Raw genomic sequence first — 12,834 nt, forward strand, 5'->3', positions numbered from 1 at the left:
GTGACTATTCCATAGTAGGCAGTGAGATATAAGACCTAGAAGATAAAATTCCTAGTCCATGCCATGAAGTTTACAGGGGGGAGACAAAGAAGTAAACAATTATCAAAAAATACAATATATTGTTAGAGATGCTTTGTTACTAGCAAGAACAGAGTGATGAAGGAAGACATGAGGGAAGGGTCACTTAACCTAAACTTGCAGGAGGGGCTTCCTGGAGGAGGCATGGCTTGAGCTAATAAATGAAATATATGGATCAAACACAGCTATAACAATTCTATATCATACAAATATCCACTGAACATTCCATTGATACCTTTGTGTAATGGTTATGCTCTGCACTGTTGTGGTATGCAGTATGTAACATGATTCTAAGCGATACATGGATGGACCTTTAGACTTCTTTGTAGTTATAATGTTAATGTGTACTAGAATAAGAATAAAGAGTACAATAAACTTGATTTTACATAGCATTACGGTTTAGGATGAAGCTAAAATTATTGAATGAGTTGAAATTGGCTTAATAAAAATATTGATATTTATTTTTGAATAATATCAATATTAATACCTAGATACAGATTGGCAAAGATTGTGGGGATGGTACACATATTATTAAAGTTTGGGGCATAATGTTGTAGCACAAGGAAAATCTAAGATGAAATTCCTGCTTTCCAGGAGCTCAACAGTTTGCTAAGGACTCACAGAACCATAAGCAAGGATGAGTAATGCTGCAATAAATTTAGAAACAAGTGCAGGAGAAGATAGAAAGCAGTGAGGAGCAAAGCAGAGGAGACGCTAGAGTCTACAAGATCAGTTAGAAAGCTATAGTTGTAGTCCAGGGGAGAAGTAATAACAGTCTGAGTTAGAGAGTGGTTATAGAAATGGAAGAACACGTAACGTAACAGGCGCATTACAACCATCCTGTAAAAACCTTACTGGTTTCGAGCATCGCGAAGGTGAAACAGGTCCAGCCCAGTCCAGAACAGTTTTGTAGGTACGCGCGCACACACGCACACATACAGTGGGAGAGTTGAGTCAATCAATCAGAAATACTTTAATTAGGAGTATATTTTTTTATTTGGCTTCAGTTATCAGAGCGTTTTAGAGTGAATTATTCAGATATTTGTCTCCATTATTTCCCTCCTTGACCCAGGAGCTGGAGAAATGCTAATACTTATATAACTTTCTATGTTCCAGGCATGTTCTAAGACCATTACGTTCTTTGTCCTCATAACCCTTATTTAACAGAAAAAAAATTGACTTAAAGGACGTTAAGTAACTTGTCAGAGGTACTGCAGTTGATAAATGAAGTAGCAAAGATTAAACGCAGGTATTCTGATTCTAGAGTATCTATTCTTAACAGAACACCAGAATAAGTGGGTAGGGCAGACAATGCGAAAGCAGGTCACACTTCAGCGTAGGATTGTGAAATACTCTTACTCGTGGCAGAAGACTGTACTGAGATCACGGTTTCTCCATCTGTAAAATGGAGATAATGACGCTACAAGTTTGGCGCAACGGAGTGAGAAATGTGCAAGTGAACTTCAAATTACATATGTGGCTTCACATACTAGTTTTTCGGAATATGAATACGCGAACTCATAATTGCTACGAATCAGTCTTGAAGCTCGTAGAGGCGGAGCGAGACTCCGCCTCTGAGGCTCCGCCCACAGCGAGCGGCAGGTGGGGCCGGCAGACATGCTTTGCGCATGCGGAAACCGCTGTCCGCTCCCACCTCTAACCCAGACTGAGAGTAGTTGCTGTTTATTAGCCGACGATTCGTAAGGAGGCCCCAGGCGCGGTCTCCCTTTGTTCTCCCTTCCGCGGGCTCTGGCTGTACTTCAGCGGTGTCTAGAGCGTGATCCGTTCTCGTCTACCTGTCTGACTTTCTGTAGAGGTGTCTGTCGTTGGCCCAATAGTTTGTTGTCGAAAGTGCCGGCCCCCACGCCGGCGTCCGCTGCAGCCGGGTGGGAAGGCTCAAGATGGCGTGCCTGTTGGAGACCCCAATCCGCATGAGCGTCCTCTCGGTGAGTGACCTGCTGCGGCCGCCAGCCCGGGAGCTTGGGCCCGGCCCTCAGCATTCACCCCAAATGCGGTGTGCTTTAGGGGCATCACCCCCTAGGGTGACCTCCAGCTCAGCTTTGGGCGGGGGAGTGAAAGGGTGGGCGAGTGTGGTAGACGGAACCCGGGCCAACCAAGAGACGTCTACTCCCGGAGCTCCCACCGGTGCCGGTTCTCAGCACCATAACCAGCGGGCAGGGTGGTTGGGCGTCCGGGCAGCTGGCTTGGCGGCTCGGTTTGGGATTTGCCAGGTGCTTCACTGAGCTTTCCGCTTACCGATGCCGATTCTCCGGGGCCGAAGGCTCTGTCCTGTGAGGCGCAGGCTTGCCGGTGGCCTGGGAAGGAGCGCCCACCATGCCCCTCGCGGCTTTGGCAAGAAGAGGTGCGGGCTTCTTGTTCTCCACAGCCTCAGAGCTGCCAGGCCAGGTCTGTGTGGCTTCTATCGCGTCCCAGCACCTGGGCACATGCTGGAGCAGCTTGCTTCTTAACAGTGGGGATTTCATATCAGTTGCAGCGTCTGGTGTGTGTGGTTAGTTAAGACCCTTTTCTCTGCTGGGGAGGTTGCAGCCCTGAATCTAAAGGAACTTGTGCTTAGCATTCCTTTTTCCTTTAAGGGGAATCAGACCTTGGGGGGGAAAAATCCATTTTTCCTATTATTGAAAGAAGGGACCATATTGACATGCCAGGAAGTAATACCTGGTTGTTGTTTTGAAGCTTACAAAACAAAAGCAAAACTCTACTTTCATTATGTTGCTCCTGAGAGATTCACACCAGAGGTGAAAGTTACTTTGCGGTAACTTCGAAGGGTTTTGCAACAAATTAGGTCCATGTAATTCTGAACGGTCAGTTTATCCATAGGCCATTTGCTATTGCTGGAAACAAGCAGGAGTACACTGGTTGACCATCGTTTAGACTTGTTGTGGAAGTCATTCTGATATTGAGCGTGTAATTGGATTATAGATGACTTCTCAGATTCTTAGAATCTGTGCCTCCAACTGGTTTCTTTTCTCTCCCCTGGCTTCTTCCACAAATCATCCTCAGCTATCCGGAAGCACCTAGGACAGACATTTGCTTAAGAATCGGGTTAGATCATCATGGCATACTGCAGCCTTGATCATTTCCTTTTGAGGGGGAGGCTGTTAACAAATTTCTCCCCTAGTCCATTTTGGTAGTCCTCTGTCTTAACTGGGAAATACTGTTCACCTAAATATTAAATCATGTTAACCTATTACTCCACCTTTGACTGCAATATTCAGGAATGACTGTTTTGTGGGAGAGTAGGCCAATGACTTCCCTCATGTTTTTAAGAAAGTATGCATCTCCACTGTTCTCAGTTCCTTTATCATCTTGATCTTTCATTTCACCTGGAACTACTTTCTGTACATTGTCAATTTGTATAGTACATACAGTTGAAAATTTTGATTTGTTTCACTTCCTTCAAATAACATTTCCTGATTACTTTTATTCAGAAGCTTCTTGAAGAGTATTCCCTGCTTCTAGTGGAGATTTGCTTTAGCCCTATTCTCACTGGGAATTTTTATTTTAAATTTTCACAGTCCCCAAGCCTGGTTTCTCTGTTCTTCAGTCCTATAGCCTTGGGAAATCATATCTTTGGATAAATGACTTAAACTGTCCAAATTCACTGATTGAAGTCCGCTCCTTTCAGATTACTACTCAGGGTGCTACTTTTTGAAATACAAAGTAAGGTGAAACAGGAAATATTAAGCAGCAAGTATCTTTAAAATAACTGATTCTTTTAATAGGTTACTTATTGTGCACCAGTTACGTACAACACCCTGTAATGTGTACTTTAGAGAATGCAAGGATGAGATCAGATATGCTCTCATGGAGTCACAGTCTGAATGACTCTATAGCTTGATAAACATACTTCAAGGGGCAAATCAAATGGTTTTAAAGGATTTTTATTCAAGGCCCTTTTAACTTTCTCCTCTCTGAGAGATCTTACTCATTCTTGTAACCTTAACTGTGATCAGCTCACACATGTACATTGCCAGCCTTGACCACTTTCTCTATTTGGTCTCACATCTTTAATTGTGTGGATATGATCCATGACTTCCAACAAAGCACATTCCATCTCCTAAGAGGACTTGGTCATGACTTCCCATTTTTATTAATGATACTCTTAACTGATTACTCACTGTAAACCCCCTGACTTACCACAGGCTCTTTTCCCTTTTATGCCCCTGTATCTGATTAGTTCTTAAGTTCTGTTGGCTCTTTATTCTTAGTGTTTCTCACATCTGCCTGTTCCCATGGTCACTCTCTCATTCAGGACCTTATCATGTTGTGCCTGCATTAGTACAGTGTCTTCTCAAGTATTTTTACTGCTTCTAATGTCTTACCCTCTCAGTTCAAGTTCATTCTCCACATTAATTGTTCTGTTTAACACACTGGACATGCCACATCCTGACTTCAATTTTTAGTGGGTTTTTATTGCTGAAGGGCTGACATTTCATTTTCAGCTTTGGATATAAGATTAACTTATACATAAACCTTCTATTCCATATAAACTGGCTTTCTCAAGAGGAAGTGATCTAGGGTTCCTTTAAACCCCAGTAACTTATTGTCTGCCTGATTATTTGTACATATGAATTATAGCTTTGTATAGATTTATTTATGTGACGTAGTTTGAGCTTCTGTCATTTGCCAGGCATGGTACTGGGTTTGGGATTACAGTGGCAAGCTATACGGACTTGTCTTTTCTCTTTTGGATATTTTAGCCTAATGCCAAGTAGTCACTCCATTCTTTGTTTGTAAATGGAGGTTAGTATTATGAATGAAAAATACAGGATGCTGTTACAAGCAGCTAGTAGGGGAATCGGACCTAAGATGGAGGGCAAGGAGGAGAGTTAGAGAGGTTTCCCTGAAGAAGCAACAATGAGCTGAGAGTTCAAGGATAAGTAAGAACAAACTAGAAAAATAGAAAAGTATCCTAGGCAAATGGGAACTGCTTTTGCAGAGGCCTTTATGCCTTTAACAGTTATTCTATTTTATCTTCTTAGAAATTAATTTTTCTTTCTTAATCTCATGACTATTTATGGCACCAGGTTGTATATACTAGGTACTCAGTAAATGTTTGAACCATTTTGGGGAATTGAACAAACTCTCCAGCTCTTTCTAGGCTGTACCACGATCATCCATATTGCTCTTTGGGTTCACTTAGCATTACATCACCCTTTCAACAAATTTATAAGTTCTCTCATGTTTCCCAAACTTTTGGATGACTTAACATTGACTGCATTTTTTAAAAACTTTTTATTTTGAAATAATTATAGATTCACAAGAAGTTGCAAAGATGATATAGATTCCTGTGTACACTTCACTCAGTTTCCCCGATTGCTTACATTTTATATAACTAGTACAAATGGAAGCCAGGAAATTGATATTGATATAAGTATGTGTATAGGTCTGTATCATTTTATCACATGTGTATATTTGTGTAACCATGACCACAATCAAGATGCAGAACTAGTCTATCCTCACAGACATTGCAACCCCTTTGTAGTCATACCTTCGTGCTCCCCATCCCCGACTGTCTAATCCCTGGCAACCACTAACCTCTTCATTATGTCTATCACTGTGTCACTTTTTATAATGTTACATAAGTAGACTTATACAGTATGTGACCTTTTGAGTTTGGCTTTGTCACTCAACATAATACCCTTGAGATTCACCCAAGTTGTTGTTTGTATTAGTAGTTTGTTCCTTTTTATTGCTAAGTAGTATTTCATAGTATGAATGTTCCATGATTTGTTTAGCCATTTACCTACTACACCTTTCTACACCGTAAACTTTGACAGTTTTTTTTCCTTTTTGTAATGTAAGTACCTGACTTAAGCTTTGATTGCCAAGGCGTCCACTTCAAAGAAGTATTCACTTCAATGATGGCTTTCTCCAATTAACATTGCCAGCCACTGGACTAGATAAAGAGCCAGGCCACCCCCCTCCACTGAGGTGCCTTTATTTTAGAAATTTTGGTTGATATCAATAACTGACCCTTTGGGTCATTTGATTTTACTCTTTCCAAGCTTTCAGTTCTGATTTTTGTGTTTTAAATTCACCAGTAATGAGTGAGCCAGTGAAACCCTAGGCTCCCAGCCTCAACCTCAGCAAAAGCAGAACCCCAGACCCATGTGCATGTGTCCCTCCCATTCCCTCACCCTGTGATTTTGCAAGTAATAAACTCTTACTTAGCTTTCTGATAGTTATTGCTGAGGGGTGTCTTGCAATCATAATAAGAACCACAAAGGCTGTTCAACCACAGCATTGTTTATTGATAGGATGCGACCAGCACACATTTTGTTGTTTACAGTTTTTGGCTGTTATAACCTGCCATGAACGGTCATGTTCAGGTTTTTGTGTGGACCTAATTTTTGGTATCTCTGAGGTAAGTGTCCAGGAGTGAAATTGCTACATTGTATTGTTTAGCTTTTGAAGAAAGGAACACATTTTTTTTAGAGTGGCCATGCCATTTTATATTCCCACCAGTAATGTAGAAGAGACCCAGTTTCTCTGGACCCTCACCAGTATTTGATATTGTCATTACTTTTTATTTTAACAGTTTTAATATATGTATAGTGATATTTTATCATGGTCTTAATTTACATTTCCATAATGATTAGTAGTGTAAGAAAATATTTTCATTATTTATTTGCTATCCATATTTTACTGAAATGTGAATTAAATGTTTCAGTGAAATATTTCTCCTTGTCCTTTTGTCCAGTTTCTAGTTGGACATTTTTTTGGCCTGTTGAGTTTTGAAAGCTTTCTGTTCCAGGTAAGAGTCCTTTGTCAAGTGCTTTGCAAATATTTTCTCCCAGCCTATAGCTTATCTTTTTATCTTAACCATAGGTTAAAAAATTAACTTTGATCTGAACATCCCACCTCGTACAAAAACTAATTCAAAATGAATCATATATTTAATTGTAAAAATAAATACAACTTTAAGGAAAAAAGAACAGGAGAAAATCTGCAGAACCTTGGGTTTGGTGAAGAATTTTTAGACTTAACACCAAAAGGAAGGTCTATTTTTAATTTAAAAATTGATAATTGGACTTATAACAAAAACAAAAATGTATGCCTTGTGAAAGACCCTGTTAAAAGGATACTGCATTTTACTTTGATCACTTTGTAATTATTTGAGAGACAAGGTAATGAAATGCTTCTGAATCACAGTGTAGCTGATATAGACAGCTGAGACACTTATTAATTTTAATTGTCTTCTTTACAGTCTTTTTCTAGTACCGTTATGCCTTTTTGACAAGCAGCTATTAGAACTGTATAGTGTATTCCAAATCTGGATATTGCTTAATTTTGTTCTGTTCCTGATGACTCTTAAGTATTTTGTTGGCCTCATTTTGCTTATTGATTTGCTCTCTTACATGGATAACTGACAATAGTTAGAGAAAAAATTTTCTGTGAAGTTTTAAGCCCAGCTATCCTATAAACACAAATTTGGTCTCTCTTGATTTTTAGTAATAAATGCAAAGTAAAATCTGGTCAGCACTTTTTAAAGTTTGCCATTAGTTTATGCTACAAAGCACCAATAAGCACAGGGTATGTCTGGTGGTGGTTTGGACCTCCTAATCTTTACTGGTAATGTGTGAAGAATGGGAGATACTCAGTGTACAATGTTTCCAGACATCCTGCTGTTTCTTTAAGGAAAGATTGCCACCTGAATTCAGAAAATGAGTGTGCCAGAGATCCTTTAAGCTTTTCCAAGAATTAGAAAAATCTTCATGTTGGGTCCCTTCAATTTCACTTGGAGATCTTGCCTTCCTGTATCCTCATTCTCTTTAAGAATTTTAAAATAGTGTCATGGGTTAGGAATTTCAGTGATTTTGACTTGTATCTTTTTGATGTCTGAGCTGGCAGGTTTTTTGCAGTGCCATCTGTCATGTTGGCTTCTGGGGAAAGATAAGGAATTATTGACAAAGGAAAATTTCTGTTGCTTTCTGGAAATAGGAGAATAGCTGCCTTCATTGAAACGTGTTACTGTGATCCTTGGGACCATAGGAATGACAAGTATCTCAACTTTTGAGCTGTTTTTTTTTTAGAAACAACCTCTACTTGTCTCTTTGATAAAGGAAAACTGTTTTTGACCTCATTTGATAAAATCAGAAGAATCAAGAGCTAGCTTTATCCTCTAGTACACTCCCAATACAGTTATTGGGAGGGAGGGGATGATGAGATGGGCATGCAGTCTATGAAAAATTAGAAGCTGTGGTCTACTGGGCGGAGTTTCTAGGCTCTGGGATCTGTTAATGTTTGGAGGTCTTTACCACCTGGAAAAGGATTATAGAACACATGGTTCTTTTGTTTTAGGAGTGTTTTAAGAATTTATTTGGCTTTCAAAAAGTTGTAAGTGATGACTGACTGGATAAGGGGAATGAGGAAAAGGAAAGTGTCATGATCACGATTAAGCATAATTCGCAGGGTTTTTTATCTTTAATTCTAGGTGGTATCATCTCCTGAGATGTTGAGGATTAGGAGAAGAATGTGTTAGGGTAGTAAGGAGGAAAATTAATTTTATTTTAGACATGCTGGGTTTGAAGTGTTTTCTGGACATCTGTTTAGAGCTGTCCAATAAAGAGTTGCATTGGAGTGTTTTCAGTACCACCAAGCAATTCTCCAATTCTCTGTGGACACCAGCTGGGTGCTCTGCAATTTAACTCAATTCTGACACAATCTACCTGGAGGTTGTGTCAGATCCCACAGGTTACAGACACCAGTTGCAAGTGCAGGTTGTCCTTCTGTACCACAGACTGACCAGCTAAAATCAGAGGTTTTCTCTGATCAAAGAAAAATCAAAGTCTGTCCTCTCATTCAGTCACTTGTCAGAACAGTTCGCAAAGCTCAGGAAAACATTTACTTCTGTTTACTGGTTTATTATAAAGGATACAAATGAACAGTCAGATACATAGAGCAAGACCTGGAAGGGTCCCAAGTTCCTGTGAAACTGGGGTCTGCTACCCTCCTGGCTTGTGGGTGCATTCATCAACCTGGAAGCTCATCAAATTTTATTCAGGAATTTATATAGAACTTTAATCTGCAGCCCCTCACTCTTCCCCTTCCCAGAGGTTGGTGGGTAGGATTGAAAGTTCCAACCTTCTAATCACTTGGTCTTTCTAGTAATGAGTTCCATCCTGACACTATCTAGGGGCTTCAGCGTAATCATTCATTCATGTACTTAAAAGGAGCTCCTTCTGAATCACCAGAGATGTTCATATTAGTCAGGAAATTCCAATAATTTTATGAGATCTATGCCAGGAACTTGGACAAAGACCCAGTGTATTTACCACAGATACAAAGGTCTAGTGCTTAAAACTGGGAAGATCATTATTTGGAAGTCATTCGCATATTTACCAGTGGCTCTTAACCTTTTAAGGATAGCAGTCTCAACACCTTCTTTCCCAGAAAAACATGCATCTGCATAAAGAATCACATAATTTCCAGAGGTTCTTGGATTCCCTAAAACCCACACATCAATTTTGAGTTAACAGTTCCTATTTTTTACTCATCCCAAAGTCAATCACAAAATCATATATAGCAAAAAGTTAAAGTCAGTTAAAATAATCTTGGAATGCTAAAAATTGTAACAATAGTGTTTTAAACTCATGTGAGCTATCATGTGGGATTCCTTGGCTCTGAAGAACCATAACCTGTTGCCTAGGGTATGTTAGTGATCTTCCATAAGGTGTAGTGTATCTACAGAAAGGGCTTTGTGTGACAGATGGTGTAGCAAGCCTGGGAAGCTGGGACAAAAAGTACGGCACTTGGGTCTGGGTACAGGCAGAGTGGACTAGATGGAGATCACAAGTGGCTCATAATATTGGCATGATTGTCATATGCCACAATGTGGGTAATGGATCAGACAGCTCCTGAATGGTATTGTAATAGGAAAGCTCAGGTACCAATTGCTGGAAGTGGTGGGCTGACTCTGAGTCAAGCACCATGGATAGCTCCGAGGCAAGGATTTTAATGCCTTTAAGAATCTGAAGCAAATAAGGCCTTTAAAAATCAGTAGACAGACAAGACAGCTAGCCTGTCTGAACAATACTACTTCTGAGGTATATTATGACAGATGGCACCCAGAATCTCTTAAATCATTACATGATTGCAATCTTGAATGATAATTTCAACTATTCTTATGGTCCAGGACACCACCGCACTTGTCTGAGAAGCCTCATTCAGGATTGAGACACAGGCATTTGAATGCATCCTAGTGGATTCCCTGAAGTAGCTTATAATTTTGCCAGGCATTTAAATGAATCCCAGCCAACCTAGAGAGTGTCTCAATCTTTGTAAAACTCCTCACAACCATTGTCACTCTTATGCCCCAGAGATGGCTCTTGTTCTTTTAGACCTCCAGATTATGCAGTTGCATACAATACATCCTTACTTAGTTTATTTACTCCATCTGGATGGGTGTCTTCTTGGCCCTCAGTCTTCAGACATTCCTGCCTACAGTGAAGAGTAAACGAATAGAATTTAATAGTGAGGGGGAGCCTTAGGTGTTATCTAGATAACATATGGCTCTTTGTGATTTATACCATACTTCAAAAGGATAAACACTGCCGTACCTGATTAGAAAGAAGCATGAATGCTGAATTGCTTCCAGTTCTCGTGAACACCCAAAACACGTTTATAACAATTGTTGATATTATACAAGGACTGTATTAATATTTAATTACTTAAAAACTCACTACAGGTAAAGTTGCTCTTCATATCCCTTTTCACCTAATTGTGCCTGGATTTTCTTTTATTAAAATCCCTTTTTGTGTGGGTATAAAATTATGGCACCTTTGCCTGGAAGAAACCTGCAGATAATCTCTAGTTCATCTTGTCATTTGTTTTTCAATTGGGGAAAACAGAACCAAAGAGTTTGACTTGCCCACTGTCACATACGCCATTATATAAAGCGTCAGAGTCCGATTTCCAAACAGCTAAATTAAAAAATAAAATTGTGTGCACAACCTTACACTTTAGAATTTTACTTTCAAACGTTATGAACACTGATTTATTTGCTATTTATTTTAAAATATGTTCTCTTAACATGTGAAGCCTGATTTTCAGTGAGTTATTTATTGAGAAGTCAGAGTTGCCTCTTACCCAAGAATATTAAGTTTGAAATTATATATTTAAGTATTTTTATGATTGTATTTGTGAAATTAAAGCACATTGTACTCCAGGCATCATGATTGTCATAAGTATGTTACTTCTTTACTGATGGGGCCCAGCCCACCGGGAAGTGCCAGTTTATAAACTTTTCAAAGTTGCTAGAGGCTACACAAAAGCAGGGCTTTGATTAATGGGGGATGGGGGGGTTTGCTGTGAACTTCTAGAAACACCAAAGAATGAATTCATGATTAAAAAATTTAAGGGTAAAAATAGTTGCAGTACTATGTGATGGGCTTGAAATAATTAAATGAGAATCTGATTGAGTCTTAATGGGCCCAGAAGTTTACCAGAAAGAATTTAAGAAGTAAAAGAAAAGAAAACAAACCAAAATCTTGGGTTTTAAATAGCACTTGGGCATTTTGTTCTAATTTTTCTTCCTTTTGGAGGCAAGTAGGAGTTTTGGAGTACATTAGAAGGCCATGATAGCTGTCTTGAAGAAAAGGATCAGTTTTTGTTGATGATAGTATCTTTATTGTATTCTTCCAGAGGGAGGCAGATATTTTCTTTCAAAATTAGGAAAGAATTGTGCAGCAGTTATTTTGGTTTAGTAGTGGAATAAACCCTCTAGCAGAGAAATACTATGTAGCACCAGAATTCTTCAAAGTAACAGTATTTAAGCAGCGTATTTAGGTTATTGTGAGTTTAACTATCTCACCGGAACCAAAGAGGAGAACATATGATTTGAAATTAAAGCACAGTTAAGTAAAAAGCGGAGAGTAAAGTATTCATTTCTGATATGGTGGATTATGGCAGCCCTGTTCTCTTTAGCAGCAAATACAAACACATCAAATATCCCTGGGCTTTAGAATGAATAATGGAGAATTTGACATTTCAGAAAATTGTTGAAGTAACCAAATGAAACTTTTTTTTTGGACTGAGAGTTTTGGAGACATTGGAAAATCAAATTTTGGTGTCAAATCATTTGGAGGATGGAGAATCGTTTCTGGGGCTCCTAGTTGACTGAAACATTAGCTATTTTAGTTAGTGGTTCCCAACTGTACTAGACCTAACACTCTTTTCTTAAAACATATTTTATGGCACTAGCTTGTCTATCTTGAAGTGAAATTCATAGATAAATTAACTATCTGAACATGTAACTTTTTAAGAATTGGCATAATGCCCCAGCTGCATTAAGGAAGAAAGAGCAGGAAACTAATATATATCATTTAAATAAGTAAATACTCAGGTACTACTATTCTAGAAAGAAGTGATGAAGTAGTGATATAGTTGCAAATATAGGTAATTTGGCTATGAATATGACTGCTGCACTACAGACTGATAGAGGTATAATGTAATGGTTACTTATATACAGTAAGTGGGGTTTTTTTATGTAACTTTCTGAAATGAACAACTCTTGGTAAAGTTCCTAATAAGACAAAGTACAACCTTTTCTTTATTCATATGGATATTGCATTCTTGGAAAATTATATAGTAAAATGATATGGAACATATTTTGTGTTTATATGTAAAATGGAGTTAAATTCTAAGCTCAGATAGTTAAAAATGGTTTTTTTCCCAACATGACTGCATAGTGGAAAGTTTTTTGGGATAGAGGACTATTATCCCCTGTATTGT

At 38.8% G+C, this 12,834-nt stretch overlaps 1 protein-coding gene across 1 annotated transcript in view; it reads left to right on the top strand.

The window, feature by feature from the left end:
• Positions 1-1,750: 1,750 nt before the first annotated feature.
• ARMC8 (armadillo repeat containing 8) overlaps positions 1,751-12,834 on the top strand; it is a 99,080-nt gene continuing 87,996 nt past the window's right edge. Inside the window, exon 1 of the mRNA XM_054595123.1 lies at positions 1,751-2,024. Coding sequence (XP_054451098.1) covers positions 1,980-2,024 — 45 coding nt within the window. The 5' untranslated portion in view covers positions 1,751-1,979. The remainder of the gene's footprint in view (positions 2,025-12,834) is intronic.

Source organism: Pteronotus mesoamericanus, unplaced genomic scaffold (assembly GCF_021234165.1).
Source record: "Pteronotus mesoamericanus isolate MK-2021 breed Mesoamerican mustached bat unplaced genomic scaffold, CSHL_Meso_final scaffold_54, whole genome shotgun sequence".
NCBI lineage: Eukaryota > Metazoa > Chordata > Mammalia > Chiroptera > Mormoopidae > Pteronotus > Pteronotus mesoamericanus.